The sequence below is a fragment of the Eleutherodactylus coqui genome, chromosome 3 (assembly GCF_035609145.1).
Source record: "Eleutherodactylus coqui strain aEleCoq1 chromosome 3, aEleCoq1.hap1, whole genome shotgun sequence".
NCBI lineage: Eukaryota > Metazoa > Chordata > Amphibia > Anura > Eleutherodactylidae > Eleutherodactylus > Eleutherodactylus coqui.
The window spans coordinates 295114072-295127035 of NC_089839.1; the positions used below are offsets into that span (position 1 = coordinate 295114072).

Sequence of the window (12964 nt, forward strand, 5' to 3'; positions counted from 1 at the left end):
CCTGAGAATATCAATAGTTTACAATTGGACAACCACATTAAGCCTCTTATGTGCGATACTACTATCGGAGACATGCATCTAAGCCTGTCATGTGTGTCTGTTGAGCAGCCGTTTCCAATCCTTTTATATGTGACACTGTCTGCTGAGCCATGTATCTAAGCCTATCCGATTGGATATTCTCAGTGTATCTAAGCCTACAATGTATCATACTGCATCAATAACCCTCATATGATGAGTTGTTGCTCCCGGTGTCCGGGCGGTCATATGTCTCATCACCTCTCGGTCTCGGTGAGACGTTTGTATCTTTTCTAAAGCTCTGAAGTGAAATGTTCATGGTGGATCCCATTGATCGATGGCGCCTGGAAGACCCTCTAAGAAGACTGCTGTTTGGCCAACCCAAGGTCCTGCACAGGAACATATCTATCTTACTTTTTAAAAATTTTTATTTCACTTTTACCAATAAAGAAAAATCGAGGGGAAGTAAAAAAAAAAAAAATAGAGAAAATTTATACTAGGATAAATCGAAAAAACCGAAACGCGTTGAGTATGAACAAACCTTTCAAATTGGGACTGTAAAATGATAGGATTTTTCCGGCGGCCCCCAGATCTATGCCATGAAGTGTATTGCGCGATCCGGCACACCGAGTGGCCCCTTTTCGCCGTGCTTTTCAGTTTTTTGGCTGCTTTTTATCACATCCTGACACATGAAGAATAGCAATGATTACTTCATGTAATTTCTTCTTTTTTTGGCCAAACTTACCGAGGCCCCCGGCGTGAGCGTCAATGAGGGAAGCGGCCACGGCGATCCCCTCTGGAAGTCCAAGGTCGCTGGCAGCTTGTGACGTGAGGCCATTCCCAACGGAGACTCCTGGAGACACAACGCGGTTTCCTGGGCAGACGGAGGATAAATAACAAGAGTTCACACTGATAAACAGAAATAAAACAGATTCTCTCTGTAACACGTCTGCGAAAGGAGTTCTCAACCAAAGGCTGACACAACTGAGGTCCTTATCCCACATTCATGGACTGGGAGGGTAAAAGTAGTCATAGACCACTGTCACTGAAGGGGGCGCTGAAATATTAGGAGAGTTCTGGTCTGACACATTGTTGTCTGTTTCCAGGGGCAAACAAAGTTTGGAAAAATGAAACATGAGTTCTGACTGGTTGGAATGTGAGCAGGGGCGCTTATTCACTGCGTCAGCTGGCCCAGTGTGTATATACTGTAGATATTAAAGGCAAACAGCATAAGCCTAAGGGGGGTTTGACACAGGGCAACTACTGTCCCAACGGTTCCTCAATTACATAGGCCACCAACTGGGTGACGAGCAAGAATTCCTTCACTAGTTGCTTCATTTCAGCCCACCTGAAAATAGTCGCTGGTTGATTAACTATCATTGGTGTAAACAGGTAATCGTTGTCTATCAACGGCTAGCCAACAACTTTGCAGAAAGGTGTGCGCTTGTCATTTGTACGCCTTAGCGACTATTTTGAGCAGTTATTCAGATGAGGGTTGTCCTGTGCCGTGCCAAGATGTAGGAGGGGTACAGATTCTCCTTGTGTAGACCGCTAAGCTGAGGAAATTTATAGGCCATGCAATGCTTCTCTGGGAAATGTGATATGCAAATTAGGAGATGTTATAATGCACCTACAGCGCCACCTATTGGAAGGCAGTTTCCCTATAAGACAAAATTCGACCTTCTAATAGGCCTTGGAATAGAAGCCAAAGCCAGACTCTTCTCCAGAAGACACACAGGCTGTTCCAGGGTTTTTGACCCTCGTCAGTGAACAGTAGGTTTCTGGCTGGCTGAGAGGCCTATTGACGGGAGTCGGGAAAGGTACAGTATCTCCTTGTGGTCAATTTACATACCAAATTTTTCAGAGGAGCATTGCATGTCGTATAAGGAGAAACTGTACCTCTCCCAACTCACATAATAGGCCTCTCACCAAACCAGCCAGAAACCTTCTGCACACTGATGAGGGGCACAGACCCCAAAACAGCTGTCTGTACATGGTTATCTATTACTTCTGATCACTGTTTTTGCTATATTCCCAGTTCAGTTACAAGGTTTGTTACAAGGTTGGTCATTGACTTTTAGGCTGTGCTAGTCTTAGGTTAGATGGCACCAGCGTTGATGGGGGACGTGTTCTAAGTAAAAAACAATATATATTGCATAAATAAGCAATCTGCCCATATTCGGCTTGTACAGAAAGTATCCAGATAGCAGCATACCCACACCACAGCATCTCAGTGAATAAATATGGTACTAAAACCAAGCTCATAACATAAATGTAGCATCAGAACCAACTTTGGTACATAGATAAAATACCAGAACCAAGCTCTAATATGAATACAGCATCCGAATCAACCTCAGTACATAGATAAAATACAAGAACCAAGCTCATAACATAAATACAGCATCAGAACCAGACTCCGTAAACAAATACAGCACCAGAACCAAGCTCATAACATAATTACAGCACCAGAACCAACCTCAGTACATAGATAAAATACCAGAACCAAGCTCATAACAAATACAGCTTCAGAACCAAGCTCATAATATAAATACAGCATCAGAATCAACCTCAGCACATAAATACTATACTAGTATCAAGCTCATAACATAAATACAGCACAGAGCCAAGCTCATAACATAATTACATCACCAGAACCAACCTCAGAACATAAATAAAATACAAGAATCAAGCTCATAACATAAATACAGCATCAGAACCAGACTCAGTACATAAGTACAGCACCAGAACCAAGCTCATAACATAATTACATCACCAGAATCAACCTAGGTACATAAAAATACATGAACCAAGCTCATAACATAAATACAGCATCAGTACCAAGCTCATAACATAAATACAGCATCAGTACCAAGCTCATAACATAAATACGGCATCAGTACCAAGCTCATAATATAAATACAGCATCAGAATCAACCTCAGCACATATATACTATACTAGTATCAAGCTTACAACATAAATACAGCACCAGAACCAAGCTCATAAATACAGCACCAGAACCAACCTCAGCACATAGATACAATATTAAAATCAAGTTCATAATGTAAATACAGTACCAGAAAAAAAGTGATTGTGTTGTGGGGGTGCCAATGGGTTGATAGTGGCGCCTCGGAACTTCACAGCGGAAGAGACAAAGCCAGGAAGAGGGCAATTCATGCAACTCCACAAGACGCTGCATGGAAGAAGATTATATGGCCAGGTGAACCTAAGCTGGGCAACCACCCCCAGTGTGCATCAGCCTGGTGTTCCCCTACAAAGTATCCTGGGCGATCGTATGGGTCACACGTAGCTAAAGCTGGTCATATTTATAGGGATGTTGCCTTCCAATAGGTGGCGCTGCAGAGGCATCGTACCATCTATAGACAAAAGGAGAACTGGATACTATTTATTACTTAATGGTGTCCAACTGTACATGATTATTTGTTTTTTTAAGTCATGGATACCTAGACATACTATATACAAGAGGATAAAGGTCTCCATCATACTGGAAAAGAAGGAGCAGCTGAAACATCATGGCCGCCGTAGAGCAATAATCTTTCCTTCCAATGAAAAACAAATGTCATCTCAGCGCTCAGCAGATTTTTGATGTTTTGGGATGATGAATTATGCTGTGAGCGGCGCGAGGGTCAGACAGTCTCAGGCGGTTGGGAACCAGATGTTTTTGCATAAATCATGGACACAGATTGTGTTATGTACGGCTCAGCTGTTTAAAAGGGACATGAGGATACGCACTAATCTAACCTGTCTGCAGGGGGCACTACTGGGGGGGACGCTGCAGCCGCACAGCATGGCAGAAATATATGAGCTCTGAGATTGGAGGGCAACGCAGCTGTAAGCATTAAAGAGCGGAAGTGTCCTCAGAGATGAACAATGGACGATGGATCACGTTATCATCACTATATTATATCACAGCAAAGAATACATAAGTGCAATTAATCATCATATCTTTCTCAACCCCCATTTATCTAACCTCATATCCTAATACCCCCTACATGTAATCTATACACAACCTGTCCCTCCATACATCTCTGACCTCAAATCCAGATACCCTCTACATGTAATCTATACACAACCTGTCCCTCCATACATCTCTGACCTCATATCCTGATACCCCCTACATGTAATCTATATACAACCTGTCCCCTCTTTACATCTCTGACCCAATATCCTGATACCCCCTACATTTACATACAACCTGCCTGCTCCATAAATCTCGGACCTAATATCCTTATACCTCCCACCATGTAATCTCCTATATACAATCTGTCCCCTCCATCCATGTCTGATCTAAAATCCTGATAACCCCCACATGTAATCTATATATAACCTGTCCCCTCCATACATCTCTGACCTAAAATCCCGATACCTCCCCTCATGTAATTTATATACAACCTGTCCTCTCCATACATCTCTGACCTAATATCCTGATACCCCCTACATGTAATCTCCTATATACAACCTGCCCCTTCATCCATCTCGGACCTAATATCCTGATACCCCCTACATATAATCTCCTATATACAACCTGTCCCCTCCATCCATCTCGGACCTAATATCTTGATACCCCCCACATGTAATCTATATACAACCTGCCGCCTCCATCCATCTCTGACCTAATATCTTCATACTTCCCACATGTAATCTCCTATGTAGAACATGTCCCCTCTATCCATCTCTGAACTAATATCCTGATACCCCCTACATGTAATCTATATATAACCTGTCCCCTCCATACATCTTTGACCTCATATCCTGATACCCCCTACATGTAATCTATATACAACCTGTCCCTCTATACATCTCTGACCTAATATCCTGATACCCCTACATGTAATCTATATACAACCTGTCCATTCCATCCATCTCGGACCTAATATCTTGATACCCCCCACATGTCATCTATATACAACCTGTCCCTCCATCCATCTCTGACCTAATATCCTGATACCCCCTACATGTAATCTCCTATGTACAACCTGTCCCTCTATACATCTCTGACCTAATATCCTGATACCCCTACATGTAATCTATATACAACCTGTCCATTCCATCCATCTCAGACCTAATATCTTGATACCCCCCACATGTCATCTATATACAACCTGTCGCCTCCATCCATCTCTGACCTAATATCTTGATACCCCATACCCCCCACATGTAATCTCTTATGTACAACCTGTCCCCTCCATCCATCTCTGACCTAATATCTTGATACCCCCACATGTAATCTCTTATGTACAACCTGTCGCCTCCATCCATCTCTGACCTAGTATCTTGATACCCCCTACATGTAATCTCCTTTGTACAACCTGTCCCCTCCATCCATCTCAGACCTAATATCTTGATACCCCCCACATGTAATCTCCTTTGTACAGCCTGTCCCCTCCATCCATCTCTGACCTAATATCTTAATACCCTTATGTGTAATTTATATGCAACCTGTCCCTATTTATCTGTCTGTCTGTCATTGTATAGATTCAGAACAAGCAGATATTAATCACACTGTTGCATACTTGCACTGTATAAATCATTTCAGGCCAAAAAAGAAATTTTCCTTGGAACTTTGAGGAATTTCCAATCTTTACAATGTTCATCAGCAAATATTCAGCAAAATAAGAATTTCCAGGGAAACATTCTGGATTTTGCTGGACTCCAAATACAATAACACTTCAAGACTTTAAAAGGGGTTTTCCAGGACTAATATATAGGAGGTAGAGAATGTAATAGAATAGGAGGTACAAACCATGTGTGGCTTATCTTTCTTAAATGTTCCCCATGTGTAGAATGAACAGCATGTGATCACTGCAGTCTCTTCGGGGGTCAGAGGAGTGGGGGTGCAATGGCCTATCTTTATATATTATTACGGTATTAGTGTATCTTGAAGCCACCAGAAGCTAGGGGTTTGACAGGAGGAACGCCCCTCCCACACCCCCAGCTCCTGATAGGGTCAAGGCAGGCAGGTCCGAGCAGCACAGTGTACATAGATGTGTGCCAGCGCTGCAGCCTTAGGCTGAGGGTTTTGTGGTCTTTTTAGCCTTACATTATGAGGTGTAAATGCTGCCACGTTAGCGCAGTAATATGGCATCATTAACATGAAATAATGTAAGGCTAAGAAGACCACAAAACCCTCAGCCTAAGGCTGCAGCGCTGGCACACATCAATGGAGACGCTGCAGCGATAACCGTCACCTGAGCAGCCGCCCCTGCCTCCGGCCCCTTTTTCGGCGCCTCAGCACTGTTTTTTTTCCCAGCAGACAGCTGTCACCTATGTGCCGGCCACCGCAACTATATGCTCCCCCGCTCACTGATTGCAATAGTGCCTCAGCCGCCGCTTCTGCCCCTTCTTCATCGCCTCAGCGCTGTTTTTTTTTCCCGGGAGACAGCTGTCACCTATGTGCCGGCCGCTACAACTATATGCTCCCCCGCTCACCGATTGTAATTATGCCTCAGCCGCCGCTTCTGCTCCGTCGCTGTTGCCTCAGTGCTGTGTCTACCAGCAGCTGTCTGTCAGCTCTGGCCCAGCAGACACCGCCGCTGACGCATTGTGTCTGCTCTCCCACTCACAGCTAGCTGCTCTCTGCTCCCACGCTCACTGAAGCCAGTCCGCTCTCACGCTCACCAATGCCATTCTGCTCCCCCACTGAACGCTGAATCAGTAGTGGCCTTCCAGGACCTACACGGCTACCAGATGTGCAGCCACTCACAAACAGGGCGCATCACCCCCTGTCAATCCTGACTCATAGTAACATAGTATGTAAGGCCGAATGAAGACAATGTCCATCTAGTTCAGCCTGCTTATCCTCCTATGTTGTTGATCAAGAGGAAGGCAAAAAACCCCAAGAGCAGGAGCCAATTAGCCCTTTTGGGGAAAATTCCTTCCCGACTCCCTAATGGCAATCAGACTGTTCCCAGGATCAACCCCTAATAGTTCCTACCTGCCTATATACCAGGATTGACACAACCTAATATTTATATCCTGTAATATCCTTCCTCTCCAGAAAGACATCAAGTCCCCTTTTAAACTCCTCTATGGATTTTGCCATCACCACTTCCTCAGGCAGAGAGTTCCACAGTCTCACTGCTCTTACAGTAAAGAACCTTTTTCTGTGTTGGCGATGAAACCTGCTTTCTTCTAGACGTAGCGGATGCCCTCTTGTTACCGTCGCAGTCCTGGGTATAAACAGATCCTGGGAGAGATCCTTGTATTGTCCCCTCATGTACTTATACATGGTTATTTGATCACCTCTTAGCCGTCTTTTTTCTAGGGTAAATAATCCCAATTTTGATGCCTCTCTGGGTATTCCAGTCCCGTCAATCCATGTATTAGTTTAGTTGCCCTTCTTTGAACCCCCTCCAGCACTGTAACATCTTTCCTGAGCACCGGTGACCAGAACTGTGCGCAGTATTCCATGTGGGGCCTGACTAGTGCCTTATATAGTGGGAGGATAATGTTCTCATCCTTCGCCCCTATACCTCTTTTAATGCATCCCAAGACTCTATTAGCTTTTGCAGCAGCTGACTGGCATTGGTTACTCCAGTTTAGTCTACAATCCACTAGTACCCCCAGGCCTTTTTCCATCTCACTTTTTCCTATCAGTACCCCACTTAGTGTATATTGGTGACATCTGTTTCTCCTGCCCATGTGCATAACCTTACATTTATCAACATTGAACTTCATTTGCCATTTTTCTGCCCAAGCCCCCAGCTTATCTCGGTCCGTTTGTAGCCGCACATTGTCCTCCGCTGCATTAATTATATTGTATAATTTTGTGTCATCTGTAAATATTGATATTTTACTGTGCAGCCCCTCTATCAGGTCATTGATAAATATATTGAACAGAATGGGGCCCAGGAGTTCCTGGTGGCATCAAGATACACTAATACCTTTTATTACAATCCTTGCCTGTTCTATCTCTTTTTAGTCCTGAAACATCCCTTTAAATGGACTATCTCAAATCTTGAGTTCCAGACCCCAATTCATGAATAATGCTCAAATAACAAAAGACATGGCCCATGGCTGATAACCCTGGCTCTCCATGCTAATGGGCACACCCTGCATTGACACTTACATTGAAGTGCAAGGAAAACCTGCAATAGAAAAGTGGCAACAAGAACACAACAGCAGTTTAGGGACTGGTAGGAGAACGTTGTGTCACTGTCATTATGATTTTCTGACAATTGCATATATGTTTCAATAGCCTTCACTAATTTCAAATGTGATATTAATTATACCAGAGGGTAACTCAAAATTTATTTATAATTTTTTTTTGTCAAGATTTAACCCTCATGCGGTACCAATTTCAAAGTGCAGGACTGCAATGAACAAGGCTAGGGTAAATAGACCCCATGGTACCACACAAGGGTTAAAGACTATGTTAAAGACTATGTACACCTTTGCACTCTTTTTTCCTTTTAATCAATGCATTTTTGGAAATGAAAACTTTTTGTAATTGGTTTTCATAAAAAAAATAAATTGTTTGATTTCTATGCTTATACTGTATTCCGAGGCACTGCAGACTGGAGGACTAAAATCTTAGCAAATCCTGTCAGAGTAAACTGACAGCCCCTCCACTAGCCTGCTCCGCTGTTGTGAACATGCATTCACTGCCTTTCCACTGAATTATTACAGAGGGCTGTATGACCGTGTCGGGAGATGTGGAAGAGATCGGAAGGACAGAAAGAAGAGAAAGCTACTATTACAAAGAGCTGTAAATCACTCAGCAGTGAGGGGGAACAAGGCCAGCAGCTATTCAGAGAGAGGATGAAAGACAGCTGTGCAGCACTGTATGGGCGTGGTTATACTACACAGCCTCTGAAAGAGGAAAGGGGGAGCTGAGTTTGTGCATGTTCGTGAGATAAACCAACTGATCAGTGCTGGGAACTCCCCCTAGTGAGATACTTGAATGTAGAAGAGCTTGCAAACCAAGTATGAGGCTTTCTAAATGAATGATAAGGAAAAAGAAATGCAAAAACAGATAAGTACTTCATTGTTTTCTTCAGGGACTTAGTAAGAGATGTGTGTATTGATTTTTTTTGCACAAAAATTTCCATAGCCCTTAAGCAACAAACTGAAAGATATTCAGGATTGAAACACAAAGCCACTAGACACCAGGGCATGGACACTAAACTAATAGTGGTGGTAGAGAAGTGGTCACTAAACTAGTGGACAACAGGCTGGAAACTACACTACTAGTCAATAGACTGGGAAGATAAACCGCTAAACTGCAAAACTAGGACATCAAATTACTAGACAATTGGGGACTGGACTCAAAAACCACTAGACACCAGGATTGATGGCACTAACTGTTGGACATGAGGAAGGCAAACTACTAGACAACTGGAAGCTGAACCCTTACACACCAGAATGGGAAGGAAAAACACTAGACACCAAAACTTTAGTACCAAACTATAAGACATTCGGTGCTGAAACACTAAGCCACAAGACAGCAGGACTAAAGTGCCGAAGGACTGGACATGCAGTATTGGGTAGTAGACTGGGGCACTACATCACTAGACTGGAAAACTAATCTACTAATACACCAAGGCACCAAATTGCTGAACATTTTGGAATTTGACACTATACCAATTGCCACCAGGATTGGAGCACCAAAGTGCTGCACATGATGAACTGGGACACTAGACAATATTACATAATAGGCAAGAGAGCCTAGAGTACCCAACGGCTGAACATTTAGCAACTGGACACCAAACCTGTAGAGCTATAAGAACTGTTGGCATAAACTTCTGGACATGAAGTAGTAGGACACTAGACTACTAGACAAAAGGCTGAGACTCTGGCCCATTACACATCAGGATGGAAAGGAAAACCACTGGACACCAACACTCAGGCACCTACCTGTTAGATATTCAACACTAAACCAAAAGACACCAGGGATGGGGCACCTAAATACTGAGATTGAGGTAGTGGGTACGAGCAACAGGTTGGAAATGATACCACTAGAATTGGAAACTGAAACACTGAAGCATGAAGACCAGGGCACCAAATTGCTGGACCTCAACACTATAGCAATAGCCACCAAGACTGAAGTGCCCAACTGCTGTATTTGAGACTTGTATACTTCGAGACAAAAGGCAAGGGAGCCTAGAGCACCCAACTGCTCAATATTTAAAGACTGGCTATGAAACCACTACCCACCAGGACTAGTGCTATCAACTGCTGGACATGACAGAGAACATTAAACATCTTGATAAGAGACTGGGGTGCTACATGTACAAACACTTGGACTCTAGTAGTTGGAGTACTAACCTGCATAAGAATGGAAGACTGAACCACTAAACACCAGGAGTCATGAAATTATTGAAATTATTGGGAATGAATGACGAAGCTAACTAGGTCTTGGGCAAAGCCATGAGAAAAGGAACAGATTTGTTTTAACCTCTAGAAGTCCTTGACTCACCAATGAATAAGCCAGAATACCAAAGAGTGAACCAGTAAACTATACACACACTTCATGTCCACTTTGCGAACTAGAACTTTTTCACATCCTTTATTGTGCAATCTGCACGTCCTACTCCGACCACATTAAAAAACTAAAAAGGGTTGTTTTCCCACAAGTTTAACCTCATAAAGCTGGGGAGTAGCGCTGACTCTGAGAAGAGCAAACATTGTTTAGTTTTGTGGCCTCGGTAACAATGTATTATTAGAGTCGGTGCAGATGCTCGGTCTTGGAGCACAAGGAGCGCCAAAGAATGAACCCGTCTCTTTAAGCCGGGATAATATCTGAATATTTACAGTCAACAGGCTGAAATCTCAAGGAAGAAAATGGGTTGAGAGAAACAGTGTGTTCCCAGCAGGCACCGACCGCACAGCTGGAAGGAGTTTAATAGACGGCTCAGAATTCTGCCGTCTCTGCAGCTTTTTTTCTCAAGTCAGCTGCACAAAATGTAAACACGTCGCTGCGCGTTCAGCGTGGAGGACAAAACTACTAATTATTACTCCCAGCCTTCTGGGGGCCCGCCAGCCAATCAGCAGAGGACGCTCACGTTTGGGTCTATAATTGACGGCTTTGTGGAAATTTTACTCTATAGCTTAATGCACACAGAATACGACAGAACCCTGGCCAAACCCGCCAAAGCTGTAAATTGAATTTCCCCACAGAACGTCAATAGCACAAACAGTGCTAAATTCATGATGTCTATAGAAAGAAAGTGAGCCGCAGATGCAAATTTTATGCTATGAAGGTATAGAGGTTGTCATTATTAGTAGCATATGTCCACCTTTAAAAACCATTTAACAGTTTGCAGTTATATAGTATAGTACAGACTGTAACTTTGCATTCACAATTCTGCAGGCCATAATACTGCCCCCTATGTACAAGAATATAACTACTATAAGGGCTCCCACATACTTGCGTTTGCATTTTTTGTTAGCGCGATTGTCAATGGGATTTTCTAATGTTAAAAACGCAACTGAACACAATGCAACTTGCGTTTTTGGTGCACTGCGTTTTTAACATTAGAAAGTCCCATTGACAATCGTGTTAACAAAAAACGCAAACGCAAGTGTGTGCGAGCCCTAATACTACCTCCTATGTACAAGAATATAACTACTATAATACTACCTCCTATGTACAAGAATATAACTACTATAATACTGCCCCCTATGTACAAGAATATAACTACTATAATACTGGCCCCTATGTACAAGAATATAACTACTATAATACTGCCCCCTATGTACAAGAATATAACTACTATAATACTGCCCCCTATGTACAAGAATATAACTACTATAATACTGCCCCCTATGTACAAGAATATAACTACTATAATACTGCCCCCTATGTACAAGAATATAACTACTATAATACTGCCTCCTATGCACAAGAATATAACTACTATAATACTGCCCCCTATGTACAAGAATATAACTACTATAATACTGCCTCCTATGTACAAGAATATAACTACTATAATACTACCTCCTATGTACAAGAATATAACTACTATAATACTGCCCCCTATGTACAAGAATATAACTACTATAATACTGCCCCCCTATGTACAAGAATATAACTACTATAATACTGCCCCCTATGTACAAGAATATAACTACTATAATACTGCCTCCTATGTACAAGAATATAACTACTATAATACTACCTCCTATGTACAAGAATATAATTACTATAATACTGCCCCCTATGTACAAGAATATAACTACTATAATACTGCCTCCTATGTACAAGAATATAACTACTATAATACTGCCTCCTATGTACAAGAATATAACTACTATAATACTGCTCCTATGTACAAGAATATAACTACTATAATACTGCCTCCTATGTACAAGAATATAACTACTATAATACTGCCTCCTATGTACAAGAATATAACTACTATAATACTGCTCCTATGTACAAGAATATAACTGCTATAATACTGCCTCCTATGTACAAGAATATAACTACTATAATACTGCCTCCTATGTACAAGAATATAACTACTATAATACTGCCTCCTATGTACAAGAATATAACTACTATAATACTGCCTCCTATGTACAAGAATATAACTACTATAATACTGCTCCTATGTACAAGAATATAACTACTATAATACTGACTCCTATGTACAAGAATATAATTACTATAATACTGCCCCCTATGTACAAGAATATAACTACTATAATACTGCCTCCTATGTACAAGAATATAACTACTATAATACTGACTCCTATGTACAAGAATATAATTACTATAATACTGCCCCCTATGTACAAGAATATAACTACTATAATACTGCCTCCTATGTACAAGAATATAACTACTATAATACTGCCTCCTATGTACAAGAATATAACTACTATAATACTGCCCCCTATGTACAAGAATATAACTACTATAATACTGCCACTATGTACAAGAATATAACTACTATAATACTGCCTCCTATGTACAAGAATATA

The 12964-nt window shown here is 42.0% G+C and overlaps 1 protein-coding gene across 3 annotated transcripts in view; it reads right to left on the bottom strand.

Annotated features, from left to right (window-relative positions):
- Positions 1–12964, bottom strand: part of FGGY (FGGY carbohydrate kinase domain containing) — a 272803-nt gene that overhangs the window by 153157 nt on the left and 106682 nt on the right. For all 3 annotated transcript variants that reach the window (XM_066597753.1, XM_066597754.1, XM_066597755.1), the window contains one exon: positions 761–889. In XM_066597753.1, coding sequence (XP_066453850.1) covers positions 761–889 — 129 coding nt within the window. The remainder of the gene's footprint in view (positions 1–760; positions 890–12964) is intronic.